The 26,919-nt window shown below is 36.1% G+C and overlaps 1 protein-coding gene across 7 annotated transcripts in view; it reads left to right on the forward strand.

The window, feature by feature from the left end:
• LOC120525720 (endoplasmic reticulum membrane-associated RNA degradation protein-like) overlaps positions 1-22,644 on the forward strand; it is a 109,334-nt gene extending 86,690 nt beyond the window's left edge. For 6 of the 7 annotated variants that reach the window (XM_039748258.1, XM_039748262.1, XM_039748260.1 and 3 more), the window contains 3 exons: positions 3,281-3,388; positions 8,604-8,784; positions 21,930-22,644. In XM_039748258.1, coding sequence (XP_039604192.1) covers positions 3,281-3,388; positions 8,604-8,760 — 265 coding nt within the window. In that variant the 3' untranslated portion in view covers positions 8,761-8,784; positions 21,930-22,644. The remainder of the gene's footprint in view (positions 1-3,280; positions 3,389-8,603; positions 8,785-21,929) is intronic. The other variant, XM_039748263.1, reaches the window with a different exon arrangement.
• The last annotated feature ends 4,275 nt before the right edge of the window (positions 22,645-26,919 follow it).

Here is a 26,919-nt window from a genome sequence, read left to right on the forward strand (position 1 = left end):
AATAGGAGCTGCCTGACACAGAGAAGTAGACCAAAAGCACCTCAAAAGCTAGACATCATGCCAAGATCCAAAGAAATTCAGGAACAAATGAGAACAGAAGTAATTGAGATCTATCAGTCTGGTAAAGGTTATAAAGCCATTTCTAAAGCTTTGGGACTCCAGCGAACCACAGTGAGAGCCATTATCCACAAATGGCAAAAACATGGAACAGTGGTGAACCTTCCCAGGAGTGGCCACCGACCAAAATTACCCCAAGAGCGCAGAGACGACTCATCCGAGAGGTCACAAAAGACCCCAGGACAACGTCTAAAGAACTGCAGGCCTCACTTGCCTCAATTAAGGTCAGTGTTCGCGACTCCACCATAAGAAAGAGACTGGGCAAAATCGGCCTGCAAGGCAGATTTCCAAGACATAAACCACTGTTAAGCAAAAGAACATTAGGGCTCGTCTCAATTTTGCTAAGAAACATCTCAATGATTGCCAAGACTTTTGGGAAAATACCTTGTGGACTGATGAGACAAAAGTTGAACTTTTTGGAAGGCAAATGTCCCGTTACATCTGGCGTAAAAGAAACACAGCATTTCAGAAAAAGAACATCATACCAACAGTAAAATATGGTGGTGGTAGTGTGATGGTCTGGGGTTGTTTTGCTGCTTCAGGACCTGGAAGGCTTGCTGTGATAGATGGAACCATGAATTCTACTGTCTACTAAAAAATCCTGAAGGAGAATGTCCGCCATCTGTTCAACTCAAGCTGAAGCGATCTTGGGTGCTGCAACAGGACAATGACCCAAAACACACCAGCAAATCCACCTCTGAATGGCTGAAGAAAAACAAAATGAAGACTTTGGAGTGGCCTAGTCAAAGTCCTGACCTGAATCCAATTGAGATGCTATGGCATGACCTTAAAAAGGCGGTTCATGCTAGAAAACCCTCAAATAAAGCTGAATTACAACAATTCTGCAAAGATGAGTGGGCCAAAATTCCTCCAGAGCGCTGTAAAAGACTCATTGCAAGTTATCGCAAACGCTTGATTGCAGTTATTGCTGCTAAGGGTGGCCCAACCAGTTATTAGGTTCAGGGGGCAATTACTTTTCACACAGGGCCATGTAGGTTTGGATTTTTTCTCCCTAAATAATAAAACCATCATTTAAAAACTGCATTTTGTGTTTACTTGTGTTATATTTGACTAATGGTTAAATGTGTTTGATGATCAGGGCAAATAGTTTTTCACACCACTGTATATACCGACGCTGACTTTATATATTCAAGTTTTGACTTTATATATTCCGACGCTGGCTTTATATATTCAAGTTTTGACTTTATATATTCAAAAACAAGTTTTGACTTTATATATACCGACACTGATTTTATATATTCAAGTTTTAACTTTATATATTCCGACAGTGACTTTATATAATCAAGTTTTGACTTTATATATTCGGAAATAACTATATATTCAAGATTTGACTTTATATATTCAGAAAATCAATGTATTTGCCTGCTTGGCACCACATATGTGTGTGTGCGTGTGTGTGTATATATATAGTGGCTGTATTTTGAGATGGTTGAAGACATTGAATTTTTTGAGAAAATCTTTACCTTTAAGAACTTGCTTCTTATTTTTATATAGAATATTTCGTCTTTATTAATACAAGTATCTGTTTTTGTCTATTTCTTGATGCAAAGGGGGATTAGATACATAGAATTGCAGTACTGTTTTGCACACCACATGACAGTATGCACTTTGATGTGGAAATTTAGACTCTTCATTGTAAATGCTTTAGTTGTCTTTTTCTGACATCTAGTGGATTTTGAGGGGAACTGCAGATATTTTGGTATATGTAGTATCTAACCTTACATGGCTACACACTTTGAAAAGAGAAATAAATGTATACATTTCTTTCAAAATATTTGCTAGTTCAGATGTAGTTTACCAGTGCATAGTACAGTTAACAGAACTGACAGTTGAATTGACTATATGGTGTAATATATAGAGACATTTTTGCCCATGGGTATCACAAATTATAGGAATTATGATTTCAAGTTTAACTTCGATAAAAAAGCGAATGATAAAGAATTCCAACACTTACAAATTACTGCAAACAGCTATAATCCAATGGCTCAACCCTCTGTGAGAAACTGGTATCTCTCCCTTCTATACCTGAAGACAGAAAGACAGCTATGCTAATAGTATTATTATTATTACAAATATAACAATAGCCTGTAGGATAAAAAAGGTCATTGATGGAAAGTTCTTTTTTTAATTTTGAGAGACTTCATCAATGATAAGTGTGTTTACATTCTTAAATCAATTTACATCTATAATAGCACTTAGCAATAAGACCTTGTAATTAGATTCTAAGATGACAAACAAATACCATCCCTAGACAACACTAATTATTCTTTAAGTGGTCTAAATCAGCATTAATTTGTATGCTATACACATTTCATTAAGTTAGTCTCTTCTGCGGTGACTTTTTTTATTTTACTACAAGTTACCTGGCTTGTGATTGCTGTCTCTACCCGTCTTTTAGTTCTGTTGTGTTATGATGGATGTACATTCATTCTAGGGTTGGTTCATGATTGTTGTAGTTGAGATAGCCTCTGTCAGCAGGTGACTAAGTGTTTCTGATATATGGATTTTCTCAAGAGGCACAGTTTGCATTCAGAGTCTCTTACCTTGTAGTCTTGAATTCACTGTATACTTTATTGAATGCTTTGTTTCCATTCTATAATGTCTACTTTTTAATTCACCCTTTACATTTCGAGAAAAGAATGATTCTTCAAGACTATGCACCTACTGAAGTCACTTTAGTTATTAGATGCAAAAAACGCATTTGGCAACATAATTGTGAAATACCAGAAAATGGTTTGGATTTATTTGATTCCGTGTCTACACAAATTAGGGAAAGGAAGGAGTAAATTCCCTTATTAGTTAATAACTTTCATGTTCTCTTATAATGCAGTTGTATTTCCTTTGCTCTCTCCTACATATTCCATATTACCATTGCAACATATTGATAGTTTTTTTGTTTGTTTTTTTATTTGAGTTAACTGCTGATGGAATTATGTGTGTTTTTTTCATGTATTTTTATTTTAGGTCCTGTAGTTGCCCTTGTGCAGGATAGTTAACTAAGGAAACATGCCTTTAGTTTTACTAACTGAAATGAAATATAGTCATGATGAGGTTGTTTGTACTGTAAGTGGAGTATTACTGTTGTGATAAATAAAGTGAACAATTGAATTATAACTTTCATTACTTTTTTCTTGTATTTTAGCACACAGTATATTACACCAGCAATGAGGTTGCTTTTGCTAATTTGTACTGTGTACATTTTTAATGTTTACAATTTATGTGCGCAACAAAAAATGCAAGACCACCTAAAGTAAGTAATTCAGTAGATTTGTTTCTCACATATAATTAATATATGGATAAGAATATGTTTTAATGTTACATAGTTTTACTAGCATTTAACAAATTTGTGAAATATAAAATATTAAAGTATATTTATGTGGTTTTATAGTGAGTGCAAATGTATATAACTTACATACCGGTTATTAATCTTAAACATAGCATTTACTGTATTTCTTGTATGAAATAATACTTTTTTTTTTTAACAAAAACAAAAAATCTCCAGGGGATTCCTTCTTAAACTTTAGTATGTTTTGAAAAGGGATGTTTTTCTTTCTTCTAATTTATAATTTTTGTTCCTCAATCTACACAAACAACATAGGTTGACACATGTGCTTTATATATTTTCTTTCACACACCACAAAGTATTTAGTCTATATTTTTCTCATGCAATATATTTCTATGGCATTCAATGGCATTTAAAACTGAAATAGCAAGATGAAAGCATGGTGTACGTTCACATTCAGAGACACTCATAAGAGACCCATTTCAGTTCACTGTATATTTTTCACTGCTTAAAGATGCCACCTGCAAAGACCATTATCATTTGTTCAAACCTGTTTAGAAAGCAAAGATATTTGGTTGCTTTTCTGAAGTGCTGGTACACTAACATTGATTCAATAAGAAAAACATCCATCCATCCATTTTCCAACCCGCTGAATCCGAACACAGGGTCACGGGGGTCTGCTGGAGCCAATCCCAGCCAACACAGGGCACAAGGCAGGAACCAATCCCGGGCAGGGTGCCAACCCACTGCAGAACACACACAAACACACCCACACACCAAGCACACACTAGGGCCAATTTAGAATCGCCAGTCCACCTAACCTGCATATCTTTGGACTGTGGGAGGAAACTGGAGTGCCCAGAGGAAACCCACGCAGACACTGGGAGAACATGCAAACTCCACGCAGGGAGGACCCGGAAAGCGAACCCGGGTCTCCTAACTGCGAGGCAGCAGCACTACCACTGCACCACCGTGCCGCCCTAAGAAAAACATTAATATGAATAATTAAACTGATGTCAGTACATTTGACCCCTCACCAGGCAGCTATTGGCATCTGATCCAAGATTTGGGATAGTAGATCTCTGTTAAATGTTAGACTTGGACACAAAGTTGCAAAATGCCCAAAAGTTCTAGATGTCATGATGTCTAAAACACTTTTAAAGACATTCAATCACATTTTGGCTTGCTTGTTCTCCCTTTGCTTACAAGGAGAACTGTTCCAGTCCCTGCCTTCCTCTTGGTGTGAAGAGCCAATACAAACGTATTTTGTGGCATGATTTGCTCTTGATAGTTTTCTTGCTTTAGTGGTGACACAAAATATAAGTTGCAAGTATATGAAAAGGGTCTGTCTGAAGCATTTTAAGCAACTAAGATCCCTAACAGCCTTCTCAATAAGTAGCTTGGTAATAAAGGAAGAACAATAGTATGAATTACTGATATTCTACAGCTGTACAATTTATTTATATTGTAATCTGCCCATATGTTGTTCTATTATTATACGAGGGGGAGTAAAGCAAAAGTTAGAAAATGGAGCAAACCTTAAATAAACTTATAATGTAATTTCTCAATGTAGTCTCTACCCTTCTCAATGTACTTGCGCCATCTGCCTGGAAGTGCCTGGATTCCAGCAGAATGAAAGGTTTTCTTGTCCTCGTAATCACTCATGCGCCCACCCAAGTGATTGTCCGACACTACATGCCAAGGGGTACTACAGTTACTAGTGCAAGTTACTGTGACTTGCTGGAGACCAATGTGAAGCCTGCTATTCGATCTAAGCGGCAGGGACTGCTGTCTCAAGGAGTCCTTTTGCTGCAAGACAGTGCAGGCCCAAACCCTGCTATGAACACCAAGGTTTGTCTGGAGAAACTGAAGTTTGAGGTATTACCACATCCTCCTTATTTGCCAGATTTTGCACTGTGTGATTTCAACCTTTTCGGACCGCTGAACAACCATCTGGTAGTCATGAATTCAAGACAGATGACAATGTGAAGACAGCAGTACATGAGTGGTTACGAGGAAAAGACAAAACCTTTTATTCTGTTGGAATCCAAGCACTTCCAGGCAGGTGGCGCAAGTGCATTGAGAAGGGTGGAGACTACATTGAGAAATTACATTGTCAGTTTTGTTAATAAATCCCATTTTCTGACTTTAGCTTGACTCCCCCTTGTATAATTATGTTATACCAATATTAAAAATCCAGTTTGCTTTCTCAGTAGCCAAGACTTTGTTGTTCGAGAAGTCTATGTAAAAGTTGGATTATTTTTTTTAAGACATGTTCATCACTGATTTGGTTTCATTATTTCAGTCTTTTCTCAGGCTCCACATTGCTCCATACATGGCAAAAATTGACAGCACCATTTAGGCCACCACAGAATTATTATGTAACTAGGGTTGAAGAAGTTGAAATTTAGTCCATTGGCACTCAGGTTACCACTTTTCATCCAGAACTAGTACGTCTTTAGCATTCCGGAAGATATATTATTGCAGTAGTATCTTCTCAAAATCAAGGGTACTTTAAAGAAGAACTGCATACAATTAAGGAAGTAGAATAACACAATGAAAAGCTATCGAGTATAAAAGATAAGTATTAGGTTTGCTATTAAAAATATAGTAATTTCATTCTTTGGGAATTTAGGTTCAGTTGGGACTAAATGATCTGCTTGGCTTTAGTGACCAGTGTTTGAAAATGGAATCTAATTTTACATATAGCTGGAATTCGTATAGTGTCAGGTGACTTTTTTTTTGTATTTATTACTATTTTAGAAGCTGAGCTTTAAATGTACCAAAGTTTTTAAGATTCCTTAGAAACATTTCCACAAAAAAGAAAAACACATTTCTGTAGTTTATCCAACAAGAAACAGAGTGTCTTCAGACCTTTCCTTTTGATGTAAACTATACATTAAGTGTACACTTCGTAATTAATCTAAACACTCCCTGCTTGAAACACTAGGCTCTTGTATGACACATGCATATCATTTAATCTAAATGTTCCCTACTAAGAACATATGCTCTACAGTAGCATTCATACTGTAACTCAGACCCAAACAGGTAGGTTGACATGTGTCTTATGCGCAGAGTCCAATGTTGTTTGATTCAGTTTGAAACTTGGTGTACTTAAGAATAACATCTAAAGTTTGTGGTGAAAGTGCCTAAAACAACATTAAGAGGCAGGGCAAAATCAATGTTTTCCAATGATGACATCCCATTGCCTTCACATAATTCCATCCAGTCAAGCACCAATGGAGATTTTATTATACCTGAATGCTGATGTAAGTAAGCTGCCTAAATAACTAAGGCAAAATAATAATAATTAAGGGAAGCTATGCCACTAATCTAGATACAACGTGGATTTTTATAGTTGCTAGAAAGTAATCCGGTCAAGAACTACCAAGTTGTGTCTTTGTTTTAGTAATTGGTTGATCTGTTTATTTTCTGGACCCAAATTGTCCATTACAGGCTGACATAACCCATCCTTGCAGAATGTGGTTCAAGTTAAGAACTAATGCTATTTTGTTACAGATAAGTTGAAATATAAGTATCCGTGACCCAATATAGTATGTTGGCACAAATATTTACTGACACGAGTCTTATTGGGCAAATCGTTACTAACTATACTCACACGCTTATTATTGTTTTTTGCCAGTTACTCTTGGCATATTAGACTATCCCTTAAACTAAACTTTCCAGCAGCCTTTTTTTTCAATCTTTCCAAAATTCATCAAAGGGATTCAAGTCAGAAATAACAGCCAATTAAGAACATTGTTTCTTGTTCATAAGTCATTTTGGCATAAACCTGGCCTTATGAATTTGGTCAGTATCCTCCAACCCTAGCCCTGAAAAGTTTCACATTCCTTTTTCATGAACAATACACAGCAAAATGCACTAATGTAATATTTCAATCACTCGGGCAGCCCCAATGATTGCTCTCTACTGAGCAATGCAGGTTTTAGAGCAGTTTGTCATTTCTTTTGCTTTTAGACATGATGCGCTGAAAGGCATTTAAAACTCTGGTATAATTGTTACTGTTTGGTTATGCTTTCAGTCAACATATTTATAAATCTGTAATTGCTGAAGCATAGAAAGCACAAGCCTGCTTTAATGTCAATAAGCTTTTGTCCACAACAGCAAAATTTTGTCGTAGAGCACCAGCTTATACTTTGGCCACACTGTCCTAAGTTTCATCATTCTCTAGAAAGCTAAAATCCTTCCACGTAAATAATTGGCCTGAAGTATTGTGTTGTTGATTTTTGGCAAACATGTCTATGTTAACTTCATCCCTCAAGTCCAACTCATACATTAATTTGATTCAAATTAAAATATTTTGTATAGTATGTTCTTATTTACCATTTATTATTAGTTTAACAAATGTTTAATATATGTAAAGGATTCAATTTGAATTTAGATACCCACAGTAAGTATGGAATGGCAATAGTCAGTTGCTACAGCAAACAGAGCACCTCACCAAGCAACTTTATTTTGTTAATCAAATGAACTTCAGCAGATAAACCTACTGCAATGTCTAATATCCAGAGCATATTCCTTTAATTATAGTGAAATAAGAGTGATAAGAATAACACAATATGTATCGGTCCAGATATAATTTTTTATAGTGTTTTCAGCACAGCCATCATTGTTTTTGCCTAATTTAAAATTTTAGGAGAATGCAAGTGTCATTCATTTTATTTCACTAAATAATATCACTTTTAAAATTACCACATATCAAAACTGCCTTGCACTATACAAGTACATTTTGTGAGCTAGCATTGGATGACTTGTTTTCATGTCATCTTTCATCTGCACCTTTCTCTTGTCTTCATTAGGACCTGTCAAGTCATCATCACATAATTCTAGGAAGTTTAAGGCCTGGCATGCCTAACAAATTATATGTTACATATTGTATACACTGTAGTTTTTATTCTTTATTAAATTCTCTCCCTTTCAGGAAATTTGATAATGTCTTGTGTTGATTTGAATTTCCAAAGAATAATTAAGTTTAGTTAATTAATTTTTTTTGTCTGTAAATTTAAATATTTAAACTGGTATGGTCTATAACAGTTTCTGAAGATATATAATTGTTGTTTTACAGCTGATGTTTTCCATTTCTGGAAAAGTACATTTAAAATATACATATCATGGTTCAGAGAAAAAAGTTTAAAAGCTAATTTGTGTCTTTTTATTGCAGGTTTCTTAAACTGAGTTTGCAGTTTGCTGAAAATCTGGTTACATACACCAATTCTGAGAAAAATAAATGGTCTGAAAGTATTAATTTGATACATAAATACTTCGATAAAGTAGAATTGTTTTTCAAAGCCATAAATTTTAAAGAAGACAAATTATAATGATGTTCTTGTGTATAAAAAAAGGTGAGTGTCATTTGTGATAGCATTTTCTAATAACAATTTACTATTTGCACTTCATTGTAATGTATTATAAATTAGGGCATGCACAGCTTGTCAGTTTAAATAATGGCATAAGCTTAGACATTAGTTGCAAGTGTATATGGAATACATTGCAAGATTTACTCCATTGCAATGGAAATAAAAATGTAGTACCCACTGTTATATTATAGAATTATAAACCTTTCATAATACATAAGTGTCGTGTTGGTAATAGCCCATTTTAAACACAGATGTAATAACTAAGTTATCTCATGATATAGACTGTATATTCAGATCTAAGAATTAAAGAACAGACAAAAAAAAGAATATAGGAGATGAGAGCAGTCCTGAAACTCTAAAATATATTTTTAGCATTGAAAGGTGGTAGTGACTGTGGTAAACAGTAATTATATGACATTGGGTCTATTTTTTATTTATTCTGTAATAAGTGGTAAAACTGTAAAGAAATAATTTAAACTAAGTTAACAGAAAGAGAGAGCAAATACCAAAGTCATATGTGCCCTAAGTAAAATAAAAAGGAGGCAAAAGGGCTTGTTTTTTTCATGATTATGACTGACTACAGGAAATTGCTACAAGGATGGTGTTGAAGGTGTACCTATACTTATTACAAGTCCCCAACACCCCCCAGATACATCTGGGACAAACACACACTTTGTGACAAGTTGGCAGCTATTTGAAAGTGGTATCATTGATATACTGTGATGTATAAAAATAAAAATTGTATCTGATCTCTTGTGCTTCATTAACATGATCTGAAAAACAGACATTCATGCAAAAAAAATTTTCATTATTCATTAAATTAAACAGATTTATTTAACAGAAATGCAATTATCCTCTTATACAAGTAAACCTTTTAATTCAATAATCAGTGACACTTCATTTAATATAAATGTAATCTTTACCGTACTTTTTATTCTGTAGTTAAAAGAAACCTTTTTTTTTATTTTTTTTTTTTTTAATTACAAAGAATACAGCTTTGAAGAATTTTTGCCCATTCATTTGTGTAAAGCTGTTTTAGGGGTTGTCTGTCTTGTATGAACAGCCCTTCTCCTCCAACATTTCTGTCTAGAATTCAGGTTGGAATTCTGGGTGTAAATGTCATTAACCTGCTAGGATCACATGACCATAAAGACTAAAACTGTTAAGTTTAACTTTAGTAATGCAAATTTTAAGCAAATGTCGCAAAGCCAAAAGAGGATAAATTAAGAAACTTTTAAGCGTGGAGACAGTTGTGGGGCAGTGAAACATGCTTAAAAGCATTTTACATGTAATGCAGGGCAAGTTCTTCGAAACTTTGGAAGCAATAGGAAATTAACAAAAAAAACTGTTGAGGTTAAATAAGAAGATAAAAAAAAAATTCAAATGGAAAAACAGCTGTAAAGCGTATAAGACTAATAACTTCAGCCTTCAAGTGCTGAAGGAGGATAGTGAGTACTTACTTTTAGGAAGTCGCTGTGCACTGGTGAAATTTTTAGGGACTGGAAAAACTCAAATATTATCCTGTTATATATAAAGGGTTATTGGGTAGATCCAAGTAACTGTAACCCAGTAAAGCTTAACATTCATCATAGGTAAATTTAATGTAAGAAATTATTAAGGAGCAGATTAAGCAATAACATTGCAAGAACAGGTGTTTTAGGACGCAGTCAGCATGGGTTCAGACAAGGGAGTTTATGTTCTACTAATTGCTGTAATTATATGAGGAAGCAACAAAAGGAAACAATTGGAAAGGTGCATATGATATAATTTATTTAGATTTTTCAGAAGGCATTAGATAAGGACCCACATGAGAGGCTAGTAATAAAGCTAAAATAACTTGGAGTTCTGGGCGTGATATATAGATTAGTGCAAAATTGGTTAAACATAGGAAACAAAGGATTATGTTGTGAGGAATCTTGTCAGGTTTAAGTGATGTTAAAAGCAGGCTTGGGAAAGTTAACACATTAATTTTTGCAATATGCTAATGAAACACCTCAGCGGGAGGAGGAGAACCCAGAAGAAATGGTGGCAGGTGCTGGGTGGTGTTCTCATTTTGTCAGCACTGGAGACAGAGAGAAGGAGAACACAGTGTACAGTAGTGGCATGTGTAGGGAACGAGAAGGAGAATGACAATATGTGGGAACAACAGTGAGTGAACGAGCTAGTAGTGGGGAATGAGAGTGAAAGAGCAGCGTGCTTTGGGTCTGTAACCCTAAAGTGGAAGACAAGCAGCGTAAAAGAGTTGAACAAGTCTGATTGAGAGTAGAAAATTGAGGCGTCGCTACAATGGTTGGAGTTTAGCTTGGAAGCAATCAATAAAAGCTCATTAGTTTCAAACTCCTGAAACGTGTCCTGCAGTTGTTCCTCCCCAACTGATTGTGGGTGTTTACAATACAAATAAGTTAAGTGTGCACCTAAAGAAAAATTATGTACACATCCAGTACCGTATTATGTACTACTTTTAAAATTTTTTACATACTGACATAGGGGGCTGGGGAAGAGGGGTATGTATGTATGTATGTATATATATATATATAATATGGGTATGTGTGTGTGTGTGTGTGTGTGTATATATATATATATATATATATATATATATATATATATATATATATATATATATATACATACACTCACCTAAAGGATGATTAGGAACACCTGTTCAATTTCTCATTAACGCAATTATCTAATCAACCAATCACATGGTAGTTGCTTCAATGCATTTAGGGGTGTGGTCCTGGTCAAGACAATCTCCTGAACTCCAAACTGAATGTCAGAATGGGAAAGACAGGTGATTTAAGCAATTTTCAGTGTGGCATGGTTGTTGGTGCCAGACGGACCGGTCTGAGTATTTCACAATCTGCTCAGTTACTGGGATTTTCACGCACAACCATTTCTAGGGTTTACAAAGAATGGTGTGAAAAGGGAAAAACATCCAGTATCGGCAGTCCTGTGGGCTAAAATGCCTTGTTGATGCTAGAGGTCAGAGGAGAATGGGCCGACTGATTCAAGCTGATAGAAGAGCAACTTTGACTGAAATAACCACTGGCTACAACCGAGGTATGCAGCAAAGCATTTGTGAAGCCACAACACGCACAACCTTGAGGCGGATGGGCTACAACAGCAAAAACTCCACCGGGTACCACTCATCTCCACTACAAATAGGAAAAAGAGGCTACAATTTGCACGAGCTCACCAAAATTGGACAGTTGAAGACTGGAAAAATGTTGCCTGGTCTGATGAGTCTCGATTTCTGTTGAGACATTCAAATGGTAGAGTCAGAATTTGGCGTAAACAGAATGAGAACATGGATCCATCATGCCTTGTTACCACTGTGCAGGCTGGTGGTGGTGGTGTAATGGTGTGGGGGATGTTTTCTTGGCACACTTTAGGCCCCTTAGTGCCAATTGGGCATTGTTTAAATGCCACGGGCTACCTGAGCATTGTTTCTGACCATGTCCATCCCTTCATGACCACCATGTACCCATCCTCTGATGGCTACTTCCAGCAGGATAATGCACCATGTCACAAAGCTTGAATCATTTCGAATTGGTTTCTTGAACATGACAATGAGTTCACTGTACTAAAATGGCCCCGCAGTCACCAGATCTCAACCCAATAGAGCATCTTTGGAATGTGGTGGAATGGGAGCTTCGTGCCCTGGATGTGCATCCCACAGATCTCCATCAACTGCAAGATGCTATCCTATCAATATGGGCCAACATTTCTAAAGAATGCTTTCAGCACCTTGTTGAATCAATGCCACGTAGAATTAAGGCAGTTCTGAAGGCGAAAGGGGGTCAAACCGTATTAGTATGGTGTTCCTAATAATCCTTTAGGTGAGTGTATATTAGGGGTGGGACTCGATTAAAAAAAATTCATCCAATTAATTAGAGGCTGTATAATAATTAATCTTGATTAATCGTATGTAATCACACATGAAAATTTGCCCCAAATCGCAAATGTTTTTTTTTAATTTAAAAGGGTTTTAGTGGGCGACAGAATCAAATAATAGACATGGACATGAATATTGTAAACTCAAGCTCTTTTAATTTCTGAAAAAAAAAATGCTTTTAAACTGCATTTGAATTCAAAACAGAAACAAAAATATCATCCCTGGTTAAAATTGGGCAGACTTAAAAATAAAGTGGTATTTTAAGTACTTTAAGTACATTTTCAGAATGGTATTGTCTTTAAATAATAATAACCAAAATTTCAACATAAAGTGCAGTTTTTCTTAAGTCAGAAACATAAGGTAATTTGACCAACTTAATCTTTAAACTCTGAGTAACCTTAGCCAAAATTATTTTGTACATTAGGCTAAAACAGTGTGATCATTGAATATTTTGTAATTAGATGTAATTAGAATTACTAACGGTCACGGAAGTCCAATGATCCCCAGTAATGATCCCCCGCTTACTGTAATGCATCTAATTTTGCTTGCTTTTGAGTGTGCACAAAACCATGCTTTTATCAAGGCTTCGGTCGGGTAGTCTTTTGAAATGAAATTTTCCTCCGATCAGTCATAGGAACGCGCTTTATTCCGACTCTTAACATTTTTGTAGCTGTGATGTGTGCATCAGTGTAATCGATGTACCAGGAAATCATGCATTGACAAAAGTTCCCCTTTGCTTGGAATTGAAAGTGTGATTAAATGCGTTATTTTTTTAACGCATTATGGAGTTAATGCATCGAAGCTTCTCAGCTGTGCTTGTGCTAAGAAAAGGAAACATTTTAAAAATAATGTAACATGATTCTGCGTTAACCGCATATTTTTTCATACATCCCAAACCAAGGAGATGCGAGGGTAAAATGAATCGGGAAGCGCGCATACATACTCGGATGTCGGCGCTAGAGTAATATATATATATATTCGCAGCGGAGAAGTAGTGTGTTAAAGAAGTTATGAAAAAGAAAAGGGAACATTTTAAAAATAACGTAACATGATTGTCAATATACAGTAATTGTTTTGTGAGTCTTATTGAGTGTTGCTGTCATCAAGGATTTGATTATCATTATTTCTTTCAATTAGGGTCGTATTTGTGCGATGTGTTGTGTTCAAGTTACATTCCGTGTTTGTCAATCGTTGTAAAGATAAGAGGTTTCATTCATCGATTCGTTTCTTACTGCATCAATAAACAGCTCGTCTTTCTCTTTATCTGAGATGTGACACACTGCATGCACGGGTTTTTTTTTTTCTTTCCACTGTCTTCCTTTAGTGGGACATTGACTTTTTCCACCGTGTGCTTTGTTTCCGCAGTAGCTGCACTTATGAATATGCTTGTATGTATCAGACGCTTCATATTTTTTTGCTGCCTTCTCAATTGTGTAATTCGGTTTTTGTTCAGCACTCTTTGGAACTGTTGGTTTTTGTCTGTGCACTGCGTCAGTTCACGTGAGCTGCTTGGTGTTCATGCATCGAAGGTTCCCAGCTGTGCTGGTGCCATCTCGTGTGATGTCCACGGCTGTATGTAATGTTAGCTAAGACCCGGCACTTAAAAGTTTCTCTCGCAGTTTCGCTGAGTTTGTGCCAAACACCACCCTGACCATCTCATCTTCCTCTGCGTAAGCACAGTCCTTCACCCATGAATATTTAGTTGGAGAATTAGTGATGAGTCAGTGAGTGAGTGAGTGAGTCAGTCAGTAAGGGCTTTGCCTTTTATTAGTATAGATTATTCAAATGATGCAACATACCCATACAATACACAATGTCAATTTTTTAGCGAGTTAGCAACTACGGATATCTTTTTTAGAATGCCAGGAGCATAGATGTGGAGCAGTGTTTTCCAATCTTTTTTTCTGTGGTGGCAGTATTTGTAACCCAAAAAATCTCAAGGAACATCACGATTCTACCAACCACAAAAGCATTAACTCTAGATTGGTGTTTGCAGACACAGCACTTAGTGAGCATTTTGGATGCATTTCCTGGCAGCTTCGTCCCTTTGCCCACAGAGGCAGTCCCCTCTCTGCCTCACTCCACTGTCCCAGGGTCAGAGGTAACTCATATGTGCACTGGCCCTCGGCTTTGCAGGGTTGTGTCTGCAAAACAGCAATCATGCAGCAGCCTTTGTCGGCAGGACCTCAGACTGGTCTCGACCACCTCGGGATCATGTTTCACTCAAGTCTAGACCTAGGGGCACTACACTGTTATTTCCATGGTGCACCAGTGGGAAAAACACTTGTGTATAGTATAATTGATGGTGATGAACAACTGAGGATAGTATTTGTGGAGCTTTAACACAAGTTTTAATGTATGCACTTTTAAGAGGTGTGTATTTTTTAGATTAAATCAGTCTTCAGCAGTGCTTTCAAAGTCAACAGTCTTTTTGATCGTCTTTTACTTTAACATGTCTGTGTCTCATATGCCATGCCAATTTTGTAATTAATACATTGGCCTCGTTTTCTTATTGTCTTCTTATCAAAATGCCTTTTATGAAGGCATCGAATTTCCGCTTGTGCTTGCTCAAGTAGTATCTTGTTAAAAGTTTAGATTTAAGGTTATTGTTTAAGTTTAAACTACGCCATTATTTTTGTAAAATTCCTTTGTGGTGATTCTGCATTAATTTTGTGATTCAGTGTGTATTTACTTCATGATTTATGTATTCATTTTTTAATTACATGTTTTAATGTTCGATGTAATTAATTATGATTACCTACATACATCTATGTGATTAAGTAATTCTCTTTTTTTTTTTTTAATCGATTCCCAGCCCCAGTTAAAAGTGATGTCCTTCAGGGGTTAGTGCTAATGCCAATGCTATTTTAATAAATTATCTGGATAGAAATGTAAGCATCAAGCCAGTTAAATTTGCAAATGATACCAAGCTAGGTGGGATGGCAGGTAATCTAGAATTAGTTGAATCATTACAGAAATTGAATGTAGGTAACTCTAAGATAGGAAGTGGAAATGTTAGATTTGAATACAGTTAGATTACAGTTGTTAGACTTGGGTTCAGCAGAGGAAGGTTATGTTTTACCAACATGCTGGAATTCTATGAAGAATCAACAAATGGATAGGATCAAAGTGGAGTACATGATATTATTTATCTTTTTCAGAAAGCATTTGATAAGGAGCCACATGAGAGATTGAATATCAGACTAAATGAAGTCCCAGTTCAGGGTGTTGTTTATAGATGGATGCAAAATTGGGTCAGACACAGGTAGCAAAGGGTCATGGTGCAAGGAACCTTATCAGAATGGCTGACTTTAACAGTGGTATTCCACAGGGGTTGGTGTTAGGGCCTCAACTATTTTTGATATATATAAATGATTTGGATAGAAATGTAAGTAATAAGCCGGTTAAGTTTTCAGGTGAAACCAAGTTACGTGGATTGGCAGATTATCTAGAATCTGTTGCATCATAACAGAGGGACTAGAACAGCATACAGGCTTGGACAAATTTGTGGAAAATTAAATTTAATGTAAGTAAATGTAAAGCATCATTACACTTAGCAAGTAAAAATGTTAGGCTTGAATACACATGGTACTGCCAGATCTAAACACTAGTGTGGAGAGTTGCTCACGTACTGAAATGACTTTAGCTGAAGGTCCCATTTTACTTATGGTGCCAAGCAGAGTTGTGTTGCGGTGCAGCAGTCTATTAACCAGCAAAAGCGCTGTGAAGAAGCCATGTGTTGTTACGGTACTGCCTTTGTCCAGAAATGGCTCCATATGCTTTATAACCACAGACTCGGAAAGTCTTTTCCCTGGGTTTTAACTCAAAACCCAGCTCTCAACAAAATATTGCCAAATGTCCGAAATTGCAGCAAACCTTCCTTTTTTCACACATTCTGCATGGGTGTCTTTGTTGTTAAGTGCAAATACCGCATGATAGAGGTCGCGGGACATTGTATCTTTGATTGCCATTACAACAAATAATTCTGAGCAGGCATCAACCACAGCACCAACTGTGGTCATAAATGATCTTGTGAAAAAAATGGAGATAAAAGTCATTAACTCAGAAAGGGAGTGGCAAGTTTGTTGTACCACGTGACAGACACTGACAGAAGTACTTCACTAAGTAGTCGAAATTTGCACCGGATGTTACAGACTCAATTCAAATGTGTGTTTTTATTATAGTAGTAATAATAGCAGCACAATACTCAAAATGCGGAGTGCCTGGATTCAAACCTAGAACCTTTTGATTTTAAGGCACCAGTTCTTACCTCTGCACCATCCAAGAATACATATCAACTTTTTGTCAATTGACATTTGAGCTTGGGTTTTTAACTAATTGACATCAACATGTAAATTGAATATTTTTTTTTTTTTTACTTTGGTTTTATTCTTGAATAATTTGTGTTAAAGTTTTACAAATTATACACGTCACATCATTACTATCATATATACTCACGGATAAGTTCTCCCATGGCTAAGTCGGGACTTGATTTTACCATATAATTTCTGGTATTCTATAATATTCGTCATCAAAGTCGAATGCGGAAAACTTACTCTATTGGTCCAAAAGATTGATATGCTGACCCCCGTGACCCTGTGTTCGGATTCAGCAGGTTGGATAATGGATGGATGGATGGACTTATACGTGAATATATATGGTAGTATAACATGGAAAAGTTTCTGTTTCAGGTATGTGTTCAGCATTTCTTGCCTTGCATTTCCTTTCATTCTACACTTACACAGATCATTGTAGACGTGGAACACACATGAAGTGCACAAAATAACGATATTTACCCTATACAACTCAAGGCATCTCACACGCAGATAAAGAGCCATGAGCTGAGAGAACAGCTGCCCGAGTTGAGCTGCGGCGGTGGGGGGATGGGATAGCACACTACTTGTTGCTTGGGCTGATCAACACATTTACAAAACAAAAGACGCTGATGAGGAGAGTTGTGAAGGAATTTAAGGTGGCCTGGGATTTTGAGTTTTTTCGTAGGCTTCAGGAATTCTAGTGTTAAGAAGACTAACAGAATTTCAGATTGTATAGCACGATGTTTACCAGTCAAAGGAGATTATGCTTAAGCTTTATAACACATTGGTGAGACCTCTACTGGAGTACTGTGTGCAGTTTTGGTCTCCAGGCTACAAAATAGACATAGCAGTGCCAAAAATGTCTAGAGAAGACTAGGCCGATTTCAGCACTCCAGGGTGTTGGTTATGTGGAAAGTTTACAGAATATGAATCTTTTCAGTTTAAGCAAGTGGAAAATAAGAGGCGACTGAAATTTTTACAATTAGTAAAAGAATTAGCACAGTGGATCCAGGTCATTACCTTAGAATATGTTTACTTGTTACGAGTAAAGTTCATATAAATGTCAGAGTTCTTTCTTCACACGGGGAACCACAGACACATGAAGTAAATTACAAAGTACAGTATAAGAGAGTGGAATTTTTGCGACATCTAAAACTTCCGATTATTGTGGAGAAAGTAGATGGCTAGGATTGGCAAGCTTTTGCAGGGCTAAATGGCCTATGTTGTCGTCAACATTTTTCTAATGTTCTTATATTCTAATGCAGGGATTCCCAAGTTCAGTCCTGGTGTACCATGGTGGCTACTGGCATTCATTCCAATCAGTTTACCAAATCAGTGGTCACTCTAAGGTCTCATCAATCAAATTGCATAGCTGGCATTTTTCTTTTCTTTTTGTGCATTTATTGCAGTGGCAATTTTAGGATTTGCCAAACGTGTTTGTTTGGAGCCAAAAAGGATTAATTGTACTCTCAAATAGTTAGAAAATATTCTTGGACAGTTGATGGGATAATATCTTCAAACATAAAGTGAGCCTCAGTGGTTTTTTTAAGAATGTTCTGGAGTGGGGGAACACCTTCTGTTTTTGTGAATGTTAATTTCTGTGCATCATATTAAAAAGTCTACCTGTGATCTATAAATTCTTCAATGAAGAGTCTGCATTGTTTAGGCTGTTCTATGTGAGTTTCCTAATTGATTCAGTGACAATATTGTGAAGGTTTAGGTAAAGACACCATGGGATTTAATCTTCTCCATTTGTAAACTATATAGTGGTGTGAAAAACTATTTGCCCCCTTCCTGATTTCTTATTCTTTTGCATGTTTATCACACAAAATGTTTCTGATCATCAAACACATTTAACCATTAGTCAAATATAACACAAGTAAACACAAAATGCAGTTTTTAAATGATGGTTTTATTATTTAGGAGAAAAAATCCAAACCTACATGGCCCTGTGTGAAAAAGTAATTGCCCCCTGAACCTAATAACTGGCTGGGCCACCCTTAGCAGCAATAACTGCAATCTAGCGTTAGCGATAACTTGCAACGAGTCTTTTACAGAGCTCTGGAGGAATTTTGGCCCACTCATCTTTGCAGAATTGTTGTAATTCAGCTTTATTTGAGGGTTTTCTAGCATGAACCGCCTTTTTAAGGTCATGCCATAGCATCTCAATTGGATTCAGGTCAGGACTTTGACTAGGCCACTCCAAAGTCTTCATTTTGTTTTTCCTCAGCCATTCAGAGGTGGATTTGCTGGTGTGTTTTGGGTCATTGTCCTGTTGCAGCACCCAAGATCGCTTCAGCTTGAGTTGACGAACAGATGGCCGGACATTCTCCTTCAGGATTTTTTGGTAGACAGTAAAATTCATGGTTCCATCTATCACAGCAAGCCTTCCAGGTCCTGAGGCAGCAAAAGAACCCCAGACCGTCACACTACCACCACCATATTTTACTGTTGGTATGATGTTCTTTTTCTGAAATGCTGTGTTCCTTTTACGCCAGATGTAACGGGACATTTGCCTTCCAAAAGTTCAACTTTTGTCTCATCAGTCCACAAGGTATTTTCCCAAAAGTCTTGGCAATCATTGAGATGTCTCTTAGCAAAATTGAGACGAGCCCTAATGTTCTTTTTGCTTAACAGTGGTTTGCGACTTGGAAATCTGCCATGCAGGCTGTTTTTGCCCAGTCTCTTTCTTATGGTGGAGTCGTGAACACTGACCTTAATTGAGGCAAGTGAGGCCTGCAGTTCTTTAGACGTTGTCCTGAGGTCTTTTGTGACCTTTCGGATGAGTCATCTCTGCGCTCTTGGGGTAATTTTGGTTGGCCGGCCACTCCTGGGAAGGTTCACCACTGTTCCATGTTTTTGCCATTTGTGGATAATGGTGTGGTTCGCTGGAGTCCCAGAGCTTTAGAAATGGCTTTATAACCTTTACCAGACTGATAGATCTCAATTACTTCTGTTCTCATTTGTACCTGAATTTCTTTGGATCTTGGCATGATGTCTAGCTTTTGAGGTGCTTTTGGACTAATTCTCTGTGTCAGGCAGCTCCTATTTAAGTGATTTCTTGATTGAAACAGATGTGGCAGTAATCAGGCCTGGGGGTGGCTAAGGAAATTGAACTCAGGTGTGATACACCACAGTTAGGTTATTTTTTTAACAAGGGGGCAATTACTTTTTCACACAGGGCCATGTAGGTTTGGATTTTTTTTTTCTCCCTAAATAATAAAACCATCATTTAAAAACTGCATTTTGTGTTTACTTGTGTTATATTTGACTAATGGTTAAATGTGTTTGATGATCAGAAACATTTTGTGTGACAAACATGCAAAAGAATAAGAAATCAAGAAGGGGGCAAATAGTTTTTCACACCACTGTATCTTAAAATAAATGGGAAAATTCTAAAACCTTTACCCTGTTGTTTAATAATTTCCGGATTGGTGAGAACTTGCAATAGTCCTCCTGTGGCTATTTGAGGTCATATGGCATGGTTTTATAAGTCAAGTTGTACAGGTAAATCGAAATGATTCAGATTTCTTAACCTTTTAAACTCATTTTTGGTCATTTTCTGCTACTTTGATTTAACTGGCTGTAACTTCATCATACTTCACTTAGTATTCAGGTTTTACCCATAAAAAAGGGCAGACATTTGTACTGCTGAAGGATTATTTATGTTGTATACATATATTAAATCAGAATAACCTGCAAAATGTAGTAATGTTTTTACCAAAAAATGCACTTTCAACATTATTATCATAATTGTTGGAATATGCTTCCAAAGACCATGAAAGTATCCCAGAAGGTGTCAGGAAAAAATGTTATGAAATATCTAAAATGCTCATGTCTACAATTACTGTTTTAAGCAAATTGTTACTGCTATTTCCTTCTCAGTTGCTGTCATCACCAAAAAATGTGAGGAGCTGTGTCATCTATATCAAAATTTTACAATTGGTAGACAGTAGAAAGAAATGTGTTACCTTGTTTGAAAGGGCAGAACCTTATAAGAAAGTATATGTGACCAAGTGTCAATGTTCTTAGCTGACTGACACATTCTTCAGATGTTTATATACAAAATAAAGATGGTGGTTGGCAGAATATTCTAGACAATGACTGTAGCAAATATAGAATATTGCAATCTTTGAGGCAACATGCACCTATTGCTTTTTTCATGGTACAATGCGTGTCACACACTGTGTTTTCTCTTTGGTATCTTTACTTTTTTCATTGTTTTGTGTGTGCAACAACCTCTGTTCATCTCTTCAGTTTGTTTATTTTCCTGTATTTCCCTTAATCGTGCAATTTATTATTTAATTCCTATTGCCAGGGTGACTCCCCATCTAAAATGTAAACATTAGCATCTGAGCAACCTGAAAAAGTAGTGTGTTCGGAGATTTCTTAGTTAAAGAAGCAAGCAGTTTCAGTGTCATTTAGTTATACTCACTAATTTATGTTGTCGGAGAGTGGTAAAGTGTTGCATCTGGATTATCACACAAAAATTAAGAATATCACTGTACTCTGCACACATTAGAATAGTAACACTATAAACCTGTAATTAGAAAACAGGCACCAGGTGTTGTAATCTTTGCAGCACGATAATGAATTTTAAGTAACTCCATAACCAGATAGACATTAGATTCTATCCATGACCTTGCTCCTCTTTCCTTTTGTAAGTTTTTTGTGGTCTTTTGAATAAATTACAAAAGACAAATGAAATGGTAATTTATTTTTGCATTTCTTTCGTTTTGACCTTGCTTTTGGAAAGTGATTTTAGTATTTAGTTTCTGGTTTTATTTTAAGAATTTTGTATCTTTAAATTTTTCTAAATGTAAACAAATTTACTTTAGTAATTTAATTTGTGTGTAGCCACAGTCACATCTTTACATTGAATTGATGTTCTGCTTTATCAGGTATCCTTTTCTTTACAGTTTTATCAACAAAACATTAAGAAATCTGGCAATCATAAAGGAATATGTGCAAAAATGGACCTTCTTCAGAGAGCAATAAAGAAAAAGTGTGTCATAAAGTAGAAAGGGATGCTTCCTTATTTTCATTCACAAGCAAAACAGTTAATATACATGTTAATAACAGCATGTATCCTTTAATAGAGCGGAAATGCTTTTTAACTTTTTTAATTTGCAAAATAGTGAAATGTTCTATTGTGAATGGCTTATTTTATTTTTACCTTTTGTTATCCTGAAACACTTACAAATAAACTCAATATTTTGTACATATATATATACACAACTGTTTATAACTTATTAAAATGGTTTAAACTTTGTTTCAGTGGTGTTTAGGAAATAAGAAAAATGTGTATATATATATGTAATATAATTATTTTTTTTTTTTTCAGATTAAAATTTCTGAATGAAATTATCTTGTGTTTTAATTTTTGATATTCTGTCCAGGCTTGAACTTATTACATTCACATGTGCTTATTTAGCTGGTACCTTTGAATTCAAAATAAGTAATAAAATGTTAAGTGCCGAATGCAGCTGTTTGTATATTTCTAGATTTGGAGAACTGGCCAGTAATGCTTGTGGTCACAGAGTGAGTCAGAAAAATGGCAGGGGATAATTTTATTATTTTCATATAACTGTATCCTTTGAAAGAAATCAAATCATTAAAGAACAATTGGTTTTGCCAAGTGTTCAGCATTTACATCTTATTTGAAAAATTAATACACATTTTTATAATGTTTTGTTTCTGTTTAAATTATGAATGCTGAAATTTTTACAAAAAATTGTAGGACTACTTCAGTCCATTTTTTTTTCACTTAATTTTTAATGTCACTCTTCACATAATTATTTGCAGTTTTGCTTCAAACCACAATGAGGCACCAGTGCACTGCAGGCAAAGATACAGACAATCCACAGTAAAATACTGAGTAAACCATTGCCAAATACATTATAAAAAATACAATTTTATAAGAATCTGTTAAAAAAATGATGCAATATATTGTATATTTTAGTCCTGTAATAATGAACATACTTTAAGTAATGTTAATCATCTCTTCTTTTTATTATTTTTACAGTTATTTCAAAAGTAACATTTGTTAGGCATGTTCAGTTAAATTCAATGCATTTGTATTAGGCACATTATCCATGAACATACATATCCGGGTAAAAATGCTTTTTCTAACATTCATACCCAGCCTGTAAATGTAAGTTCAAGGTAGAAGTCTAAATATTTACTTTATTTAATTTGGGGGTCTTGGGGGGATGGTAAGCCTTAATATATTCCATTCACTGATTCACATTTGAATGTTTTGTAAAATTTTAACTGAATAAAATTATATTTGCTCATTGGACTCATTTGTAAATAAAAATTACAATATACGAGGTGTGGCAGAAAAGTAATGAGACTGATTTTTTATTTACCAAAGTTTTTCATTTTTTCAAACATCAATGTTATCCCCTTCAAAGTACTGTAGTTCCCTTGGTCAGCTACATACCGATGGAGACTGTTGGTAGCAGCGCTGGAAGTCTTCAACCGGTATGGTCTTCAGCATGTCCGTTACACTCTTTTGGATGTTTTCTAAAGTCCCGAAATGATGTCCTTTGAGGACATTTTTCAGTTTAGGAAAAGGAAAAGTCACACGGACTGCGGTCAGGTGAATAAGGGGGCTGGGGAACCACAGGAATGCCTTTTGAGGTCAAAAATTCTGTTATGGCGAGGGCAGTTTTTTGGCACCATTTTGGCACAGACCTTTCGCATGTGCAAATGTTCTTTCAAAATTTGATGAACGGTAAATCTGTTCAAATTTAATTGTTCACTCAACATTCTTAATGTTAAACAACGGTCTGATCTCACAAGAGTGTTCACATGTTCAATGTTTTCATTGGTTTTCGAAGTTGAAGTCCTCCCTGAACGGTTTTCATCTTCAACGTGTTTTCTGCCTTCCAAAATGATTTGAGCCAGCGAAAAACTTGAGCTCGGGATAAAGAATGTTCCCCATAGGCCTGTTTTAACTTTTCAAACGTCACACTTGCTGTTTAATGGCACAACGTTGCTCCAAATTCCTCTGTTCCATTTTGCGTGACGCACAACGAAAAACACAACTTCGCTAATAGCTGTCACAAAAATCACGTAGTTAACGGAAGGAGTTGAAACTTGCACTGAGCTATGGGAGGGTACTGATACACGTGCTCTATCAAGGACAACAGCGCAGCGCTGCCAGATCGCTTGCAGTGTTGCCAGTCTCATTACTTTTCTGCAACACCTCGTAGCTCTTATAAGTATAGGGCGGAGTGGTGGCTTTGAGGCTAGGGATTTGATCTGGCGATCAGAAAGTTGACGGTTCGAATACCGTAAAAAGTAACTCCACTTCTTTGGGTCCTTGAGCAAGGTCCTTAACCTGCAATTGCTCCGTACCCGCATTTGACATAGTTTTAAAAATTGCACTTTTAGAAAGGTATGAAATTTAATCTTTTCATAATTCTAAATAACACAGTTCTGTGCTAAAATTATCCTGCACAAAAACGTCTGTGTAATGTATAGATTTGTGTGTGCAGAATCCATTTATGAAACTGGAATTTCTTTATGATTTTCATGAGACATTGGGATTTAGTGAAAATTGCCATTTTAAAAAAAAACGTGATTTTTTTGAAAAACAAGTTGTTTTACAACATAAGTAGTTTTCATGCTCAGAATATTATTTGTAGTAAAATATGAGCAGAAAAATATCACTGTTCCTTGTTTTTAACATTAGTCAGGTGGAGACAACCCAAAATCAAATATTTGTTGCACTTTATTTGTTCTCAGTCTGTATTTTTTTTTTCCTATTACTCGTTCAAAATAACTAAAATTTTTCAGTTAGAAAGATGGCTTTTTATTGTCTAGAAGAGAGAAAGTTGTTTAAATTATTTTAACAGAAATATGTAGGGTTGGATTGATCCGTCTTTACAAGGTAATAGGTAAGCAAACTGTGAAATAGAATATGGGGACAGGTTCCACTAGGAATCACTATTTTTGAAGACCTCTGTTGGACATTCTACTCTGAAACACTTTGAGAGCATTATAAGAAGAAAAAACTACCAAGTGACTATACATTGGAAATAATAATTGTATTTATAACAGTAAAATGTTTAATTTAGCATTTTTTCCAAGTCAAATAATGAATTAATTTTTTTTTCTGAAAAATGTATATATTTTTTCATTTTAAACCATCTATCAAAACTGGATGTGACAGAGCAATTCTGTTGCTGGATTTGGATTCAGAACCATCACATCTATAAAGAAAATCCAACATTTTTGACTGGAGCAAAATGGTTTTTTTTTTTTGAAGAGCCGTGTTATTCCTGTCCTTTTTATTATATCTCGGGTCCTTCTGTGTTTGGCTTTTACTGTATTTGTTCATCCAATACAAGGTTAATTTTCTGTTGAAGTCATTCATTTTCATGTTGTTTGTATGTGTTTTACTGTGGATCTTAAAAAGAAAGGGAGACCTCAAATCCAAGCAGAAAAGTGTATACGCACGGTGTGAGGGTGCTGTGAAAATCTGTGTGGCTTTATGCAAAATTTTGTTTTTTATACATCCCATATTGAGTGTGGACATGGCCATATACACCGTTTATACATGAGGCCCCAAGTGAGGAGAGAATTAAGGAGGCTACACACAAGAAAGCCTGCAAGGTCAGATGGAGTCAGTCCTCTAGTTTTTAAGGCCTATGCTGACTAACTTTATGGTATCTTCTGTCACTCATTTATTTTGTCACTAATGCTCCAAAAGTGCGGCAGCTGTGGAAGCATTGTTCAAGTGTTAAAAAAGGCAGCTGCCTCTTTACCTAAAGATTACAGACCAGTGTCACATACATCCACATCATTAAGGCTTTTGAGTCTCTGTCCTTGGACTTTATGATTCATCTTGTGAAAGATGATGTTTACCTACACTCAGAGTAGAAGATTTTATAAAATTATGTATCTGGACCACAAAGGTTATTCCAATGTGAAGAAAGTTGGTAGTACCATCAGGGTTTTAGGTTTTGATTCCTCTATGCAGTTGGATGTGATTCCTCTATGCAGTTGGATGAGCTTATGTGTCCTCACAGCTTGTGAGGCTCAATGACTGTAGATGTACATGGACACTGGTGCACCACACAAAACAGTGCTGTCTCCTTTCATCTTCATGCTTTACACCTCAGACTGCAACACCAGGCCATGTCATGTTCTTGGGTGATTCTGCACTGATAGAGGGTATTGACAAGGTGAATGAGATTGAGTGTAGGAGCCAGGTGGAGAGAACTGCCTTTTGGTGCAGAAAGTATTGTTGGCATCATAACATAAGCAAAACCAAGGAATTGGTCATTGGATTTCATCACACTTAAAAGCCTCTACAGTGGGTACGGAAAGTATTCAGACCCCCTTCAATTTTTCACTCTTTGTTATATTGCAGCCATTTGCTAAAATCATTTAAATTAATTTTTTTCCTCATTAATGTACAAACAGCACCCCATATTGACAGACAAAAAAAAGAATTTTTGAAATTGTTGCAGATTTATTAAAAAAGAAAAACTGAAATATCACATGGTCTTAAGTATTCAGACCCTTTGCTCAATATTTAGTAGAAGCACACTTTTGAGCTAATACAGCCATGAGTCTTCTTGGGAAAGATGCAACAAGTTTTTCACACCTGGATTTGGGGATTCTCTGCCATTCCTCCTTGCTGATCCTCTCCAGTTCTGTCAGGTTGGATTGTAAACGTTGGTGGACAGCCATTTTTAGGTCTCTCCAGAGATGCTCAATTGGGTTTAAGTCAGGTCTCTGGCTGGGCCATTCATGAACAGTCACAGAGTTGTTGTGTAGCCACTCCTTCGTTAGTTTAGCTTTGTGCTTAGGGTCATTGTCTTGTTGGAAGGTAAACCTTCGGCCCAGTCTGAGGTCCTTAGCACTCTGGAGAAGGTTTTTGTCCAGGATATC

Source organism: Polypterus senegalus, chromosome 3 (genome assembly GCF_016835505.1).
Source record: "Polypterus senegalus isolate Bchr_013 chromosome 3, ASM1683550v1, whole genome shotgun sequence".
In the NCBI taxonomy this organism is placed as follows: domain Eukaryota; kingdom Metazoa; phylum Chordata; class Cladistia; order Polypteriformes; family Polypteridae; genus Polypterus; species Polypterus senegalus.